Genomic DNA, 17,334 nt, shown 5'->3' with positions numbered 1-17,334 from the left:
ATAATTTCTTTGTGTTTGTTAAAACATTTGAAACAAGTCTTTTAAAACCATCTACAAAATTTCCTGTTTCACCTAATGTTCTTGCAGCATTTACAAGCTCACCCATTCCCGCTTTTGACCCCAAAAACGTCCATATTGCATTTATTTCACTTTGTATAGTTGTCCATTCAGCGAAACTAACACCCGCATTCGCTAAGCTGAAAATGAAATTCAGTGGATCGAACTTAATTCCACCTTCTTTTTCAATTTCAACGAACTCACTAACATGAGATTTTAAGTATTCTTTCGTTAAAATTGTTTTCCCCGATGTTATGTCATTAACGAAACTATCACCGTCAAAAGTTAACGAATTCAATTTCGTCGTTGATGCTTTTATTTCATACACCGCTTTATCGATAGTTTTTGGCTCACCTTCTTTAGAAGCATATGAAACATTAATGAATGAATTATATGTATTCGTGAATGAATTAAAATCAATGATTTTCATTAATGACGCCTTTAATGATTCATTTACTGTCGAATCCCTTAAAGTAATTAATGAACTGTCATTTATGAAAGGTACACTGCAAACCGTCGAGTTTGGATCAAATGCTGTAGTTGGTGCAGGAATATTAATGATATAAGTCATTAAATCATTAAGTGACGCAAATAATGTTGTCGTTTTTGATTTAATTTCTTTAGCATCTGTTATATATGGTAATTTTATTTCTGTAGTTTCTGAATTAAAGATATTCGCTAAAATGTTTTGTAAACTGTTTGGAACAGCTGTGTAAACCGTTGAATCCGGAACTCTTACGATTTTACCGTCCTTAATAAAAGGCATTGCACATGGTGTAGTGCTTGGGTCAAATCTTTTTGGGTTATGATTCAACATATATTCTAATGCTTCATAAACAGACCTATATACGGTTGTATTATCTTTTTCAATAATTTCACCGTCCTTTATAAACGGCATAGTACATGGAGTTAAAATAGGGTCAAACTTTTCATAGTCCTTCCATGTTATGTATTTCGCAGTATTTCCATCAGTGATAACAATATATTTGTCAGTAAGTGTGAGAGAGTATTGACCAAAATATAAACGTTTAGCTCTGTCAGCTTCATACGCATATGCAGCAATAGTCATATTTTAATGAGAATAAAATGTTGTTCTATTTGCAAAGTACAGACCCAAACGAATACGGGACAGTAAAGCTACAAACAAACTTAGGTCTACAGAATGAGGCGCTTGCATTCAGAATGGTTGACTTCAATACTATCGCTTCATTCGTTATAACAGACGAAACAGATTTCATGGAGATTGAAATAGATGGAAAGAAGCACGAAATAAGATTTCACAATAATGTAGAATATAAGATGGAAACATTAGCTGGAGTGTTAAATGCTCTCATAAATACTACAATAAACAAGGATAACGAAGAAAACTTAATGAATGTTAAACTTATTGCAGGAGTTTTGAAGTTCAGTTATGCGAAGGAGTTTAAGATACCAAGAATGAGTCATAGAGTACAACTTCTTTTGGGTGCATACCATATGACATTTCCTTTGAAAAGTGTTGACAAAACGATTGAGATGAAATCTGTTCCATACGTATGTTATGGCAACTGTTTGTACATTGAGTTTAAAATAGCTAATGTCACAGGCATTTCAGGAGTTAATAGTAAAGGTTCAGTAGAATATAAGTCTTTCTGTTATGCAGTCAATTCAATGTTCATTCCAAACGTTCCTGTCATAGCAACTCATTTAGGTAAATGGGTTCGCATTAGTCCTCATAATTTGAAAGACATGCAATTCAGACTTGTTGACTTTCAAGGAGAGCCTGTAGAACTGAAGGCACCAGTGCGAATGACTGTTGAAGTTGACTTTTTAGAAAATATTAAATGCAACAGCTTACAAGAGAACTCAGAGCTAAAAATATAAAGTATGAATGTTATGTATTAGGTCATGAACTTTGGTTGTTGCTGTTTGATGAAACAAATGAGTTAGTTATGTCAGTCAAGAGAACAGAAAAATATTGTGTTAGTGAAAACTGCACCAAGTCAATAAGATTAGGTTTGCATTATGAAGATGAGTTCGATACTGTTGAAGAAGTTTTGGATAGATATTACAAATTGCTAACTTGAAATTTTTTTTGACTGACGGCGCAAAGCGCCAAGATGGGCTCAAAGAGCCCTCCTGACTGCTTTAATTTACTAAAACATATTTCAAACAAAGTTTATATTCTGTTGAAAGTTTTGTATACTCGTTCGAATATTTATACTTAAACTCAACTCCTGTAGTTCCTGGTGTTTCAATGATGCGGATGTTACCTATTTTCATGAATAGTGGAGTTTGACCACAGCATTCGATTTCAGGGTCGAGATAGTCAATGACACATTGTTTCCCTGTTATTCGTGAGATAACATTTTCAAGGTCCTCCTTTGTTAGAATTATTTGGTTCTTACTTATAAGATTTGTCAAAAGCTTCTTATCGTCTTTGAGTAAAATTGTTTGGTATAACTGAAGAAGGTAATGGTCTACGTTATCTGAAGGATTTGTTTGAACATTTGTGTAAGGGTTGTCGTTGGCTTCTCTTGAAAGAATTTGGTCCAGTGGTGGATACTCTAACTTAACATCTGATGTAGCGTTAGCGTTTGAAGCTGAGTTTAAATTCACGGATTTCAGCTCTGGTTCTGGTTCTTTCAAACACTCTGAACTATAGTTTTTTATGACAATATTGTTTGTCGTTCGTGAGTCAACATTTGATGTTGGTTCAATTGGAACATTAACGGCACCAGCTAAGATGGATTTGCTTCTCATTTCATATAGAATAAAAACCTTTTATATGTATGAAATGAACAATATACTCGACAAGGGTTTGAATGTAAAGCTAACGAATGAAAATATTGTTGAATTCACTGAGACAGGAGCTGTGTATAAAGATGTAGAACTACTGAACAAAAGAGCTAAGGGAAGAAGCAGGAACATGAACAAAGGGTGGAAGCCTATAAAAATTTATGTCAATGATGGCTCGGGAGGTTCAAACATAAAGTATGCAGAAAGTTATAGAGTTTATGCTCTCAAAGGTGAAAAGCCTTCATTTAAGAACAGCTATTCTAACGCATATCCTCAAAAGCTAACGGATGGGGAAGTGGATGATATGAATGACAGCAAAAATATTAACAGAAATGGCGACAGAGATGCATGGAATTTGTTTACCATCAGTCAATTGAAGGTTAAACGTTAAAACAATGTTGGTCGTTCCCATGGAATATTTTTGACTTTAATGGTATTAGTCATGATATGAATCTCAAGGTATGAACGAGGAGAGATGAGAGACTTATATGCTTCCCAAATTTCTTCAAAAGGTAATGTTATACCTGATTGTTTCCAAATGAGTTCAATATCATAGCGTGAGAAACCTTGAAAGATAACGAAGTCAGTTATGAGACGTTTTATGTTTAAAGCTAAAAACCTCCATGTTTGCATAAGTATTGCTACAGTTAAATGGTAATGTCTGACTTTAGTAATGATGTTAGCTAATGGTGAGTCTGGTTTTGACACTAAACCTTTTCCGGCGAAGTCGTCGCAAACTAATAAAGTGTTTGAAGGATACTTTTTGAAGGGGTATTTTGAAAGTTTTGACAGAATGTAGTTTGTAAGTCGTTTCATATCGTAAACTCCTGAGTATTGACGTAAGTGGTGTTTGTCAATAATTCTTTCCATCTCCTCAGAAGTCTTTTGCATTCCTGACTGTATAAATTCAACGATGGCATAATATTTCCTCTTACGTCGAATGTAACGTTGAAGAAATTCAATGAGTTCACTGTCTGGAACTTTAACGACAGAGGCTTGAACTTTTGACATAAATGTTTTCGCTGTTGAGTCCATAGAGTCTGAAGTTGCTGATATAATGATTTGGTCATAGTAAGAGTCATTTCCTAAACGTTCTGTTATGAGTATATGACGAATGAGGTTAAATGTCTTACCTGAACCCATCTTTCCACAATAGAAATAAACACCATTTGAACAGAACTCATAGTCCTTACTGAAAGGAAGAATAAGAGAAGAGTTAAGTTTGTCTGTAGTTTCATTCATGTCTTCATCTACGTCATGTATTAAATGCTTCATTTTATCTCCATTAAAAATGCAAGTCAGAAATATTCAGAACATAGCACCGAGTCTAACTGACAAGAGTATAAAGATATACTATGAACATGTTATGATGAAACCAACCAAAATTCAAGAAAGTCAGTATACTTATGAATATCCAAGACACTGGGTAGAGTATGTAGGAGGTGAGAAAGCTATTGAAATCAGACAGGTTCGAAGTATTCCAGCAGGAAGAACAATATTATTGAAGAACTTTAATGTTTTGAGATATAATGATGAAACAAAGAAGCAAGATAGTTTTCCTGTTGCTGTGTATGTGAACTTAGATACAGGAGATGACATGAAAGTTTTTAATACAAAGCTTCAAACGGTGGTGAGAGAACAACTGACTGCGGAAGGACATCCATTACCTTCAGAAGTTACCATAGCATATAATTTTGAAACAAACTCAATAGATTTTAAAGTCATCTCTGCAAAGAAGTCAGGTTTTACATTTAATGAAGCAGATGTATATTCGAATGAAAACTTCAAAGCTATTGCATGGTTAGATAATGACGATTGCTTTAAGAAAATATTTAAATTCAGTGACTCAACGATGTCAATAGATGACCTTCGTGGAATGTTACCATCGACGTTTACAGTAGAAGGTTCAGCAGGATTGCTTACAAGATTGTCAATTGGTGGTATTTGGTCTCGTGAGAACATTGTTATAAAATCCAGTATAAGTGAATTTGCTGAAGAATCTATATTATGTCTTTCAAACTACATGTATTCGCCGCCGAAGCATTATAGTATAACAAACTTTGTCAGTAAGTTTAACATAAGACTTGTCGAACCTTCTTCAATGAAAGATGTTGTGCTACCCAAAGACGGAAAGGATGGACTCATTATTGAGATGATTTTAATAGCATATTAAATGAGCTTGTTCTTGAAGGTCATTCATGATGAAATAACTGTTGTAGAAGATGTTAGCAATTGTTCAGACATTTTGAAGCGTATAGATGATATAAGAAATAAGTTAGATAGACCGCAAAGCGGTGAGGGCGAAGCCCGTGAGAACGTTTATGTTTCATTGACTTTCTCCAGTAACGAGAACTTTTATGAGATAATATTGAAGAGAGATGATTTTAATATGGTGTAAATGGTAGCTTGGGCAGCTTTAGGCGCAATGGGAACAAAAGCATTAGCATTTGGAGCAAAAGCACTTGGAGCTTATGACGCAGTAAATAAAATGAGTGGAGGAAGGGTTTCGAAGACATTAGATGCAAATAAAGGGAAGATTGGAGGCTGGGTTGCAAAGAAGTTAAGATTAAATAAAATAGGGCTCATAAATAAAGCATCCAATTTGGTTGCGACTGAGTCAGAAAATGCTTTAGGAAAGGACGATGAGTTTGCAAAACACGCAAAAGACTTTAATGACCAGATGAAAGGTGAAACAATGCATTTAAATAGAGTCGATGGAACTAAAGAAAATGTTTCTTCTCCACCAGTAGTTCTTCCGTATGGTCCCTATGGAATGTATGGAAACCCTTACGAAAGACCATTTGACCCATTGACTGGTGGAAGTAACTGGTATCATTACGGACGAAGAAGAAAGACAGTCAAGTTGGAGACAGACGTGAAGAAAGCAACTAAAAAGAAACCAAGGAAGAGAGTTATAAAGCAATGAATTCAACAGGGTGAAAAAACAGGTGAAAAAAGAGGTGAGATTTCACCACTTCACCTAAATTTATTTTTGTGCTATGTTTTCATACGTGTGAGGGTGGTGATATCATTAATTTTTAAGTTTATTTTTTATTTTACTGAAAATTTTTATTTGGATGTAAATGACAGAACAAAAGCAACTCATACAAATCGAAAAATATAACAAACATACATTTAAACATTTATTCTTCCTCCCTGAGTATAACATGTTCTTTACACTTCATCCTAGACCAGTAGATTATACATTGACTGTGTATAAAGATTGTCATGGTAGTTTTATAAAAACTTATGATGATGAAGGTAAGTTAACAAGACTATGCATTTCAAAACTTGAGAAACTTTATGACTTCAAGTATGACTACAATAGGGTTAACATTGACGATGAAGATATAGAAGAAAATTTATGAGAACGTTTATTTTTTCATTAGTGAGTTCGTTAGTGAGGTGAAATGGTTGGTGGCTTTGTAAATATTTAAGGTTAAGTTAGTGTTGTCGTTTGTGTTGTAAAATATACGTTAGCGGTTTTGTAAAGTGTCAAATTCACATATAATGGGTAAGGAGGCTCGCAGTGCCTCCGTACCCAACTAACCCATACTAACTTACCAAAATGGGAAGATTGAGAGATTCTGGCCGACATTGGAGCGCTGCCAAAGCATTCAGGCTATTCCTGCCTTTATTTGGGAGTACAATAATAACACACCACATGAAGATCTCCCAATTAATCCATTAACTGGAACAAATTACACGCCAAATCAAATGTATCAGCTGAAACCGAAATACACAAATGCAGATACAGAAAGGTTGTGGCAAATATGGGATACAGATACAGGCATGACCGCTGTTGACACATTCACAGCGTAATAATAAACATAATTTTTTAATTTCATTTTTAACAAGTTTTTTTAAATGTATGTAATGAATAATTCATTAGAATATGATAATGCACATTGTAACAGAATAGAACAATCACCAAATTTTTTTTTGAAATTAAAAAATAAAAGTAAAAAGTATAAAGTAATCTAACCAAAAAAGATATTTAAAAGAATTTTGGAAAAAACAGAATAAGGATAATGATATTATTTTAGATACACAATCGATGTACTGAAGAATAATCCGGTAAAATGATGATATAAAATTAGATTATTTGACAAGTAGCTAAAAGAATAAAACTATAATATAAAATAAATGAAGTTTAATGAAACAATAAAGGTTAAATAAATAATAAAGATTTTTATTTTATATCAGTATTGAGAAGAAGTAACAGCTGACACTTGGTAGACAACTTCTTTATGTCTAGAAAATTCTATATTGCCTTTTATTTTTTTCTCGCTGTGAAACGTATTCGGTCATTTTTTTAAAAACTAATTTTTTGTTAGAGATAAGAGCTAAAACTTTGCAGACAACTCCCCCATGTCTAGCAAATTTAACATTCGTCTCCCATTTTTATATATTTGGTTTAGAATGTTCGAAAATGCGTAATATGGTCATTAATATTAATTGAAAAGAACCTTGAATTAATTCAATCTGATCTCACAAAATATTTTAAATTACAAACTTTGTAGTTTGAATAGATAATTAGTATTAAACTCAAATAACTAGTTTATTTTGGAATAAAAATTATTTGAATTTATTCAATTTTGTGAATTTTCCTTCAAAAATCAAGTTTAAATATCTTATTTGCCATATAATTATAAATACAATGAAACATATTCGAAATTGAAAAGAATGACTTTTTCTGTTCTTTCAATCATTCAATTTGAATTTTGCAATATTGGATTTCTCATTAAATAGCTATTAAAAACAACAAACAATTTAACTTACATTCAAATTTATTTGTGTTATATTCAATCTTCTCAAAACTTATAATTTTCGGCTATAGCATGATTATATGCTATATAATATATTAAACCTATAATAGTATCATTCTTTCAATTATTTGAAGAGAAAACCGAAAAAATCCATTTTCGGTCTATAACAAAACTAAAACCTCATATAATATTTTTATTATATAAATATTATTGGTTTCATATTTGAATGTTTTATTTGGGAATAGATCTCTGAAAAATTCTAGAATGAAATTCTCTCATTTTATGAAGGGAATCATATATGATTTAAAAATGTGAAAGTTCTTTAACCCTTTAAGAGTAAATATGGTCATGATTTGAATGAAAGTAGATTACGATCACTATTCAAAATTTCAATTGCATTGACGATCATTTTTTTTCTCACAGCAAATTTCGATAACGAAAAACGAGCAACATAAGGGGCTATTTGAGCATTCACTCTGAATCACATTTCACTCTAAAGATGTCTATATTAAACTTTTAAAACTCTGAAGAAAATATTCCGAAAATAAAGCTTTTTCTGCAGTAATTTTTTATTCAGGAGTGGTCTTTTGAGAAGGCAAAATTACATTTTTGAAATAATTCTTTTAATTTAAGCTTTTTATCTATAATTTGAAATAAAAATCAAAAAGAAAGGGAAAATACTGACTAAAATTTCAGGTTTATATTTGAAAAATATTAATTATGCTTTGCCCTTGATAGCATTACTCTTCATTGTAAGACTGTCAGTGACAAGTTTAATAATCGCGGTTCTCTTTAATGATGCCCCTGCGTACTTGCCTAGAGGAACATCAAATTGTTGGAGAAGTGTGTCTAAAGCGGCTTTTATTTCTTCTTTGTGAGTAACAATTTCAACTTTTCCTTCTGCGATTACAGACTCGTAGAACATTGTTGCCGTGCATACTAGCTTACCAGGTGTGTAAGAGAGTTGGAGTGGTTTTGAGATTGAAAGGCATCCAAGTGGATTATTGTTAATCGTTGCGATTTTTCTGCCTGTAGTAGCTCCATGGAAGTAAAATGTTGGATACTTTTGGTTTTTATCCCATGTGAAACCGTAACATAACGGAACTCCATATGGAACATTATTATCGCTCATTGATAAAACTCCATAAGGCTGTTCTTTGAGGAATTTCTTGATTTGATCAATATCTTTAATTTCTCTTTCATGGCGACGCATAGAATGACCAAAGCGACAAATAGAAGATAACATAATTTCTTCGAAAAAAATATGAAATTTAAACAATGTTTATACATATCTCCTCCCCTGAGATTTAAGCGTTTGAATGTTGTTTTGTTTTTGATTTGTGAGTTATTTTTCAAATTCAATATATAACTAAATATAAAATCGAAATTATTGAATGTTATTCAACTGTGCTTGTAATGAACTAGTTACTATTTTGATAAAAGTCTTCTAGTAACAGCTTGAAAAATAATTTGAATATGAGATACATTGATCTATGTAAATGAGAAAGAAGTCGAGTAATATCGACAATTTCTTAAAATATTGTTGTGATTTCATCTCATCGGGAGCTTAATGAAATATTCAAAATTAATAAAATACAAATCTATTTATTAAGAATCTAATGACGGTGACTGTTATGCTTTATATTTGCAAGAAATTTAATGCTGTTAGATTATTTATTAGGTATGAAAATAGTTTTGCATTCGATCAAATTTCAGAGAATTACATTTAAGGAAAACAGTTTTATCACAAATTTTGAGAATGATGGGTAAAATATGTTATAATTGATTTCAGTGTAAAGATGCATTTGAATGTGATTGCAGATAATTTGACATTGATGTTTTTTATTATTTGAAATATGCCGATCATTTTTCTTAATTTGAGAGCTATTCAATTAGAATTCTAACATTTCTAGCTATCTGATACCATTGCATGTTTGCTCTTATAAATAAAACATATAAAATTTTGAAAGCATCGCTATGTTTTAAATCAGATCCGATGAGTGTTCTCAAGTGCATCCAAGGAAGAAGAACAATCAGAAGTTACGTCAAAGACTTTGAGATCCCAAAGAAAGATATTGATCTCATTGCAAATGCAGGTTTAACAGCTCCTTCTTCAATGGATATTCAGGGAGTCGATATTGTCGTTGTCACAAATAAAGAAAAGTTAGCTCAGATCTCTGATGCAACATTCAAGGGACTTCCTGAACCAGGACAAAAGCATTTCCAGCAACGTATCAATGAATGGGGTGTTAAGAATCCTGTCACATGCGATGCACCAGTTCTTTACCTCTTTGTCAAGAATGAGAGAGCTCATAAGGACTACGTTCAAATCGATTGTGGTTTGATTGTTGAGTCAATGATTTTGCTTGCAGCTGATATGAGTTATTCCACAATGACAATTGGTGCTGTTGCACTCTCTGATCTTTCTGAGGTCCTTAACATTCCTAAGGGAGGTGTTATTGTCGGCCTTGCAATGGGCAAAGCTGCTCCAGATTTGAAGCTCCCAGAAAGACAAATCAAGGGAAAGATTACTCATATTGACTAAGGCAGAGATATAAAATTAATTTTAGTCTTAGAAATCGCAAAATCTTTTCTTATTTTTTTTGAAACAATTTCATTGTGTATGTTTACATCAGAAATGATACTTCACCAAAGAATTTTTCATTGATTTCTTCTTTCATTGTGCTAAAAATTCATTCACAGATTTATGGAGTGAATCGAAGGGATGTGAGTTATTTTTTTTTATTTTGCTTTCTGAATCATCAAAATACTGTTTAGATATCATGAGATAGATATTCTGTTTGATTTTTCGTAAATTACGAATAAAACTGTATTTTGTAGATTTGTCAAAAATAATGCCATATACTCAGTCTTGAAAGCAGTTTATTAGAAAAGAAGATCATTGTTCCCAGTAAAATGATTTAAATATGATTCCAGATTATATCGAAAATAGAAAGAAGTTTTATCTAAAAAGTTACAGTAATTTGTAAATATGACATTTAATCATCATTTCAAGAACATTCAAAGTAGGTTAAGAAATATTTTAGACAGTTTATAAAATAATAAAAATAATATTTTATTCAAAAATATTTAATTAATTTTCATTTTGCTGATTAAAATTCATTTCTCGAGAAGAAATTTGAACAGCAAATGGAACTTGCTTATAAGGAGAGTTAGGAATAGTAAATGTGAATGTTACTGATGTATTGTTTGCTGCGAAATTAACTTTTTCGAACTTGAGTTTCAGTTCTTGTTTGTGGAATTTAGACAAATCATTTGCACCTTGTAGATCAGAAATTTCTGCCCAATAAATATAATTATCTGTAACAGCAAACAACAAAGGACTTGATGAATCATTTCTATCATATATTTCTATATCTTTGATAGAATTATCAGACACATTTCCAAATACGCATCCATTTAATTTGTACAACATAATTCCATTTGCATATTGAACAACAAAAGCTTTCAAAGAAGCACAGAACAAAACTCTTTTTGCGGATGGAGTTACTGTGTATTCTCCAACTTTATCTCCCCATGAATCGTAAATTGTTATTTGTTCATGATTATCGAGAACAGCAACTAAACCAAGGATTTCGTTGTAGCAGAAATCCAAACAAACCCTTGATTCCATCAGTTTAGGAGTGATGATTTTTCCTGGAATCCATTCTACAGAACAATTCTCGAAAACAGCAAAAGATGACTGCATTTTGATTGGTTTTCTATGCGAATAAGCCGAAGACAAATCAATGTTTTGTTTGTCATTAAATGTGTTCAAATTAGTTATCTTCAAAGGAGAAAGATTAATTGTATTCACCAAATGTTTTGTCTCATTAATTAATCTGATTTCTTCGAAATTAATATTTTCTTCAAATCCTTTTTCTTCGCTGTATTTCGGACAATTTCCTTCATTTGTTCTCATGGTAAATCCTTTGTAGAAATTCGAAATCAAATAATACTGATAGACAGATAATTCTCCGTTCTTGTATTTCTCCAAACATTTTTCTTCTTCGTTTTCTTCAATCTTAAGTTTTTGTGTCAAATCTTCTGTCACGTTTCCGGTTATTGTAATATCATAAACTCTTTGTTTGTTTGTCAAGAAAACGTAGCGATCCTTTGAAGGACTGATGATTTTCAGAGGATCAAATCTATGGATAATGTAAGATTTGTCACTTTTCTGATAAATTATGACAAATTTTTCTTTGTAAAATGTCAAGAAAGAATCAATGACATTATCCACAGATTTCTGGAACTTACAATTATTAATTAGTTCTATTTCTGGTATAGTAATTAGTTGTCTTTCAATTTTGACACGAGGTGAAGTGACGTCAAAGTTTTGGTCGAATCTACATTTAACCTTATAAACGTGACAGTCATTTGACAACATCTTCTTTTCGTATTTGCGGAATTTCTCGTAATCATGTAATTTTTCAATTGAAATTATTTCTTTGATTTCAGAAATATTTAAATTGAAATTAATCGTTCGTAAACTATTCAATTTTTCAATAACTGACTTAAACAAATCCTTTGATTTTGCAAGATCAGAGTGGTAAACTAAGTCTGATTTCTTGAAACTTGATTCTTCAGAATATTCATTAAAATCTTTATGCAACGGGAAATCTGCATTTTCGAAATCATATTTCTTCTTGAAATTCAAGAGAACTTGAGAAACATTTGCGTTGAGAAGGACAATTAAATCAGACAATCTCTTTCTCAATTCAGAACTGTTGTTTTTGTTGATTTCGTAGTCAGTTCTTCTCTTCAATCCCAAACTAAATGAATCCCTGTGCATGTCAACTTTATTTGTCAAGAACACGAGTAATTTAACAAGCTTTGTTTCGTCATCGATATCTACGATGTAATAACCTGTTATATAACTCAATGCTCTGTTGCATTTTCCTTGAGTATTTGGCCAGATCTCGAAAATCAAGTACCAAATGTCTTCAAAAGAAAGATATTCATTAAACAAAGGTAATTCCAAATTAAATCCTCTCATTGTGATTGTATCAACATCAATTGATAATTCGAGAGGTTTGCAATCAGTTGGAATCTTTGCAAATTCGTTTTCTTTGATTGGATTCTCGAATAAAGCCAAAATCATCAAATTAAGAATTGCTTCAATATTTGGTGATTGATAATGAAGACATTCCTTGAAGAAACTCAAAAGAGGATGTCCATCTGTGGAAACATTTGTTAAATTAGTTTTTCCAATAATATTTCCGTCCATGAAAGGTGACAAATAAGACATAATGAAATGCAAAGAAGATAAAACAGGAATTGTTTTGTCTTCTTGAACACTAACAACGTCAGCAACTAAACTTTGCTTCTTAACAGGTATTTTAGTGTAATAAATAGATATCAATGAAACAATCTTTTGGTAACAACCAATTTGGCTGCGATTCAACAACAAATAAAGAATCCAATATATCCATTCATTGCATTCATTTAATATTATCTCGGATTTTTGACTGAAAAATGATATAAATTCATCAAAATCAGTTTCTGACATAGATATTGCTAAATGACAAATTAATGGGAAATAATCTGCTAATAATTTATCGTTCTCTTTTGAAATTTCTTTAAATAAAGTGGTCACTTCACTTTTGACTGGATAATTTACAAAATTCCAGTTCATCTTTAAAACGACTGAAAGAGCGGCATCTCTGATGTTTGAGTTATTGCATTGGAACTTATATTGGATAGAAGAAATAAATTTGACAAAATTTGTCAGATAATAAAAATTATTTGTCAAATTTTCTGTTAAATCATTTTCTAGTAATTCAACAAAAGGATGATAGTAGTTTTCTGATGCTGTCAAGAACTTATTGTGCTGAGGATATTTCGTATGAAAATCATACAAAAATTCTAATAAATCCTTTGAAAAAACTGGTAATTCTTTCCTGAACTTTACAGCTTCAGAAAGAATGAAATAATGGTCATTTTGTGTGAAATTATCAATAGACATTTGTTCAATAATACCAAAAATCTCTTTGATAATTTCTGTTTTCTCTGTCGCAAATCGATATTCCTTTTCCAAGTAATTTATGTATTTGAAAATCAAATCCATTCTCGACAAGAAATTCGATTTCTGAGAAATTTCAGTGACTTTTTGGATGAAATTAAGTCTTTGTTCTTTGTCTTTAATCTTTTCCCAAATATCTGGGTTTGCGTATATGTTCTTGAAGAATGAGAATTTTCCTTCTTCATCAGTAATACAATTATAGAAATAACTCAAACTAACAAACATGCTTTCGCAGAAAACTTCTGATGGAAAAGTTAACAAATACTGTTTCATGATCAAAAATGACTTTTCTTTGAAAAATCCTTGTGCTAAAATAGGATCTCTCATTAGACTAGATATGATAGTGATCAAAGACCTGAAATATGCTAGTTTATCATCAGTTTCTCCTTTGTCAGTTTTAATACTGTCAAAAAACGATAAGAAAATTGACAAACCGCCGCATTCATGAATTGCCTGATAAAATGACTGTATTTGTAGTGGTGTTATCAAATAACCTTTCATTGACCATTGTTCAGAACTCTTAATTGTATCAGGAGTTGAGAATTTCTCTGAATTCGAAACTGACCAATTTACAGCATTCAATGACAAAAATTCATTTCCATTTTGTTTCTTGATTTCGGAAGGACTTTGTCTGCAGATATCTAATAATTGTTCTTCTGTTCTTGCACCTTGTAATATATTTATACTGGAGATATTTATTGGAAACTGGTCAAGATTTTCTTGGTTTTCAAATTTTCCAATGAAAATTTTGTTTGTTTTAAATTTCATTCTTCGAAGATCTAAAACAAAAGTAGATTCATTTTCACTTTGGCATACAGTAAATACTATTTGTATTTTGCTAACAGAAAATGCAACACTGCAGAATACAGCACTTCTTATTTCAAATCTACAAACTTTTGTTTTTTCTCCATTATTAATTTGACATTTCAAATTTCCATCTTCAACAAAAACACTCAATGTTTTGTTTGCATCAACAAATAATGTTTTTGTTGGTTTTTGATCTCTGTAAACATCATCGAAAATGAATTTGATAACGAAAGAAAACAAAGATTTTTCCAAATTCAAATCCAAATTAACAGTTATTACATTTTCACCATACAAAGAGAAGAAACCAGGCATCCAACCCATTACTTCCAATGCTTGATAATCTGCTGCATTCATTAATAAGCCAATAATTCTATGTCTTATTTCATTATCCTTAGAATCTCTCATTGCTTTCATTAATCCTAAAAATGTTTCCGTTGATACATTGTTATACAATAAACCTCTTAAAAATGTTTCAGCATTATGCTGTCTTTCTTTCGCTTCTTTCGTATTTGCTTCCTGATTTATTATATTTAACAATTGGGATTCTATTTTACCGTATTTCTCGTTTTCGCACAAACAAATTTTCAGTGTATTTCTGTATGATTTTTGACAACAAAACAAAAGAAAACCGAAAATTTCTGACAATTTTTCTGAATCATACAAAATATTGATAATATTTGGCAAAATACTTGGATTAGACAAAATAACAGGATTCTGGGACGATGAAACAATCTTTTGTCCGAAACAAATTATCTCTAAATATTCAATTATTTTGTCATCAATTTGAATCTTTTTGATGGAATCATCAATAGAATTTATGAATTTAGGAATAAATTCAGAGTTTCTACAATTTCTTGCTACAAATTCTAAAACGGAAGTAATCAAATCTTGTTCTGGATAAGTATTAATTGTTTCTGCAATTTCCTTTAATAGATTTTGAAGATTCATTAATATTTGGTCGTTGAACTCAACTTTTTCTAACAAAATTATTAAAATTTTAATTAAATTTAAGTTTCCTTCACGAATTTGGTTGATTATCTGTATCAATTTATTGCAATACATTGATTTAACACATGTATTAATTATATTTATAGCTATTTCTTGAGTATTTGATTCAAATAACAAATCAATTACAGAATCCAAAGATTTTCCAAACAAACAATCAGGATAGATATCAATCATGTATTTAATGAATGATATCAAATATATATACAAATTATTAATCCATTTGACATCTTTTTCTGAAAATTTAATTAATCTTGTTTTTGAAAAATAATCAGAAGTCATGTCCAAATAATTCATGTATGGAGCAGTGTTTTTTGATATGTTATTTATAGAATAAACAACTAAAGGAACAACCTGGAAATAGTTAAAGATACTTTTGCTTGAAAATTCTGTGACAAAACCTGAAACTTCTTTTGTGTTCATTTTTTCTCCAAAATATTTAAAATATTCATTTCTTAATCCTAAAACATAGTTAAAGAATTCGTTGTTCGTGTCATCATATATAATCCTTGAGAAATTGTCGGAGAAAAATTTCGTTTCTAAATACTTTTCCAGCATTTCTTTTGTTGGAACAATTTTTTGAATACAAAACAATAAAATTTCTGACAAATAAAATGAATAAATTGAAAAATTTTCTGTTTCTTTCAAATAAACGTCAAAAACATAAGAAATGTTAGAATCGGCATTCAACATAATGATATCTGTTATTATATCTAATAAATAATCTATTTCTTTGTGGTTTTTACACATTGGAGTGAAAATTTCGGATTTTTTCAAATCAAAAATTTCAATTTTTTGGTTTTCTTCGGACATTGCGAGTTTTGGTTCGATTCCTGGAAGATAATCATTTATATCTTGTTGTTCTAGGTATATATCATCAGGAATATCAAGTTTCTTCGTGTAATTTTCAACAATAAATTTAATTATTTTCCAAAAATCATCAATTCTGTTTAATTTCGTCTTTTTGATGATTTCAAACAATGTGTAGATAGAATCATACAAGAATTCTTTGTCTTCTGGTACAAAATGTATCGTTTCTAATATTAATTTTAAATTTGACTCTGAAAGTTGATCAAAGTTCGTAAATATCTCCGTAAGGAAACATTTAAGAACACTGTAGTATTCTTTCGGATTTTTTTCGTGTAATTTATATACGAAAAATTGTAAATTGATTAAATCAGTTTTGAAGCAGATTTTTGTTTCTTCATCTGCAGTAAACTCTAAGGCTTTGTCGAGAGCTCGTATAACGTCGGAAAATAAAATTTGAGGATTTTGGGGAGTTTCTTGATCAAAACTGTTCATTTGAGTGACTACACAGTTTAGTACTGGCCTGATAAGCTTGCAAAGCATGTTTTTATCACCTTGATTCAGTTTTTCGTTTTCATATAAAAATTGAATGAAATTTACAGATTCAGTAACTGTTTGTGCATTAGGATCTGGATTTGGTGAAAAGCTGAGATACATTTGATATAATTTTGCGCTAATTACTCTGAAACATGCTCTTATGTGTTTATTTGCTTTCCAATTGTCATTTAAGAAGTTAATTGAAGTTTCTTCAAGCTTAATTTCAAGATTAAACTTGGATATGTATCCATTCAAGTCATCATCTTTCAAATCTTTTAAGGATTCTTTTTTGACGACCGCTGGTAGAATATCATTGGTGGAATCAGGCAGGGACAACTGTTTAATGAATAGTGACTTCCAGCATTCAAGGCATTTATCCATTTCTAGTTTGGAATTTTTTTTGAAAAAAAATTTTTCCCCTTTCATTTTTTCCAACAAATTTAAATTGAATGGACTATTTTTAAATTAAAAAATTTCATTAAAAAGTAAAATATACTTATTAAATATTTAATAATAAAAAATGATATGAAAATTGAGAAAATGTAAATAAAA

At 30.7% G+C, this 17,334-nt stretch overlaps 5 protein-coding genes across 5 annotated transcripts, besides 3 other annotated features; 2 read left to right on the top strand and 3 right to left on the bottom strand.

Moving 5' to 3' along the window:
* Positions 1-6,397: part of a mobile genetic element that runs on past the window's edge.
* On the top strand, positions 1,144-1,920 carry TVAGG3_0676250 (uncharacterized protein; the record flags this gene model as incomplete). The annotated part of the gene is made up of 1 exon (XM_051242576.1): positions 1,144-1,920. The coding sequence occupies one exon, from the start codon at positions 1,144-1,146 to the stop codon at positions 1,918-1,920; it is 777 nt and encodes a 258-aa protein (XP_051089163.1).
* TVAGG3_0676240 (uncharacterized protein) lies at positions 2,185-2,799 on the bottom strand (the record flags this gene model as incomplete). The annotated part of the gene is made up of 1 exon (XM_051242575.1): positions 2,185-2,799. The coding sequence occupies one exon, from the start codon at positions 2,797-2,799 to the stop codon at positions 2,185-2,187; it is 615 nt and encodes a 204-aa protein (XP_051089162.1).
* Positions 6,398-6,919: 522 nt separating the features above from the next.
* Positions 6,920-6,948: a mobile genetic element.
* Positions 6,949-7,054: 106 nt separating this feature from the next.
* Positions 7,055-7,771: a mobile genetic element.
* A 141-nt stretch (positions 7,772-7,912) lies between these two features.
* Positions 7,913-8,858, bottom strand: TVAGG3_0676200 (nitroimidazole resistance protein; the record flags this gene model as incomplete). The annotated part of the gene is made up of 1 exon (XM_001302495.1): positions 8,323-8,850. One exon carries the CDS (start codon positions 8,848-8,850, stop codon positions 8,323-8,325), a length of 528 nt encoding a protein of 175 aa, XP_001302496.1.
* A 742-nt stretch (positions 8,859-9,600) lies between these two features.
* Positions 9,601-10,149, top strand: TVAGG3_0676190 (nitroreductase family protein; the record flags this gene model as incomplete). Its single annotated transcript, XM_001302496.1, has 1 exon — positions 9,601-10,149. The coding sequence occupies one exon, from the start codon at positions 9,601-9,603 to the stop codon at positions 10,147-10,149; it is 549 nt and encodes a 182-aa protein (XP_001302497.1).
* Positions 10,150-10,698: 549 nt separating this feature from the next.
* Positions 10,699-17,169, bottom strand: TVAGG3_0676180 (uncharacterized protein; the record flags this gene model as incomplete). Its single annotated transcript, XM_001302497.1, has 1 exon — positions 10,699-17,163. The coding sequence occupies one exon, from the start codon at positions 17,161-17,163 to the stop codon at positions 10,699-10,701; it is 6,465 nt and encodes a 2,154-aa protein (XP_001302498.1).
* Between the last annotated feature and the right edge of the window lie 165 nt (positions 17,170-17,334).

This window comes from Trichomonas vaginalis, chromosome III, assembly GCF_026262505.1.
Source record: "Trichomonas vaginalis G3 chromosome III, whole genome shotgun sequence".
NCBI classification, from domain to species: domain Eukaryota; phylum Parabasalia; order Trichomonadida; family Trichomonadidae; genus Trichomonas; species Trichomonas vaginalis.
The sequence above is the reverse complement of the archived record's forward strand: the minus strand, read 5'-3'. Positions and strand labels throughout refer to the sequence as shown.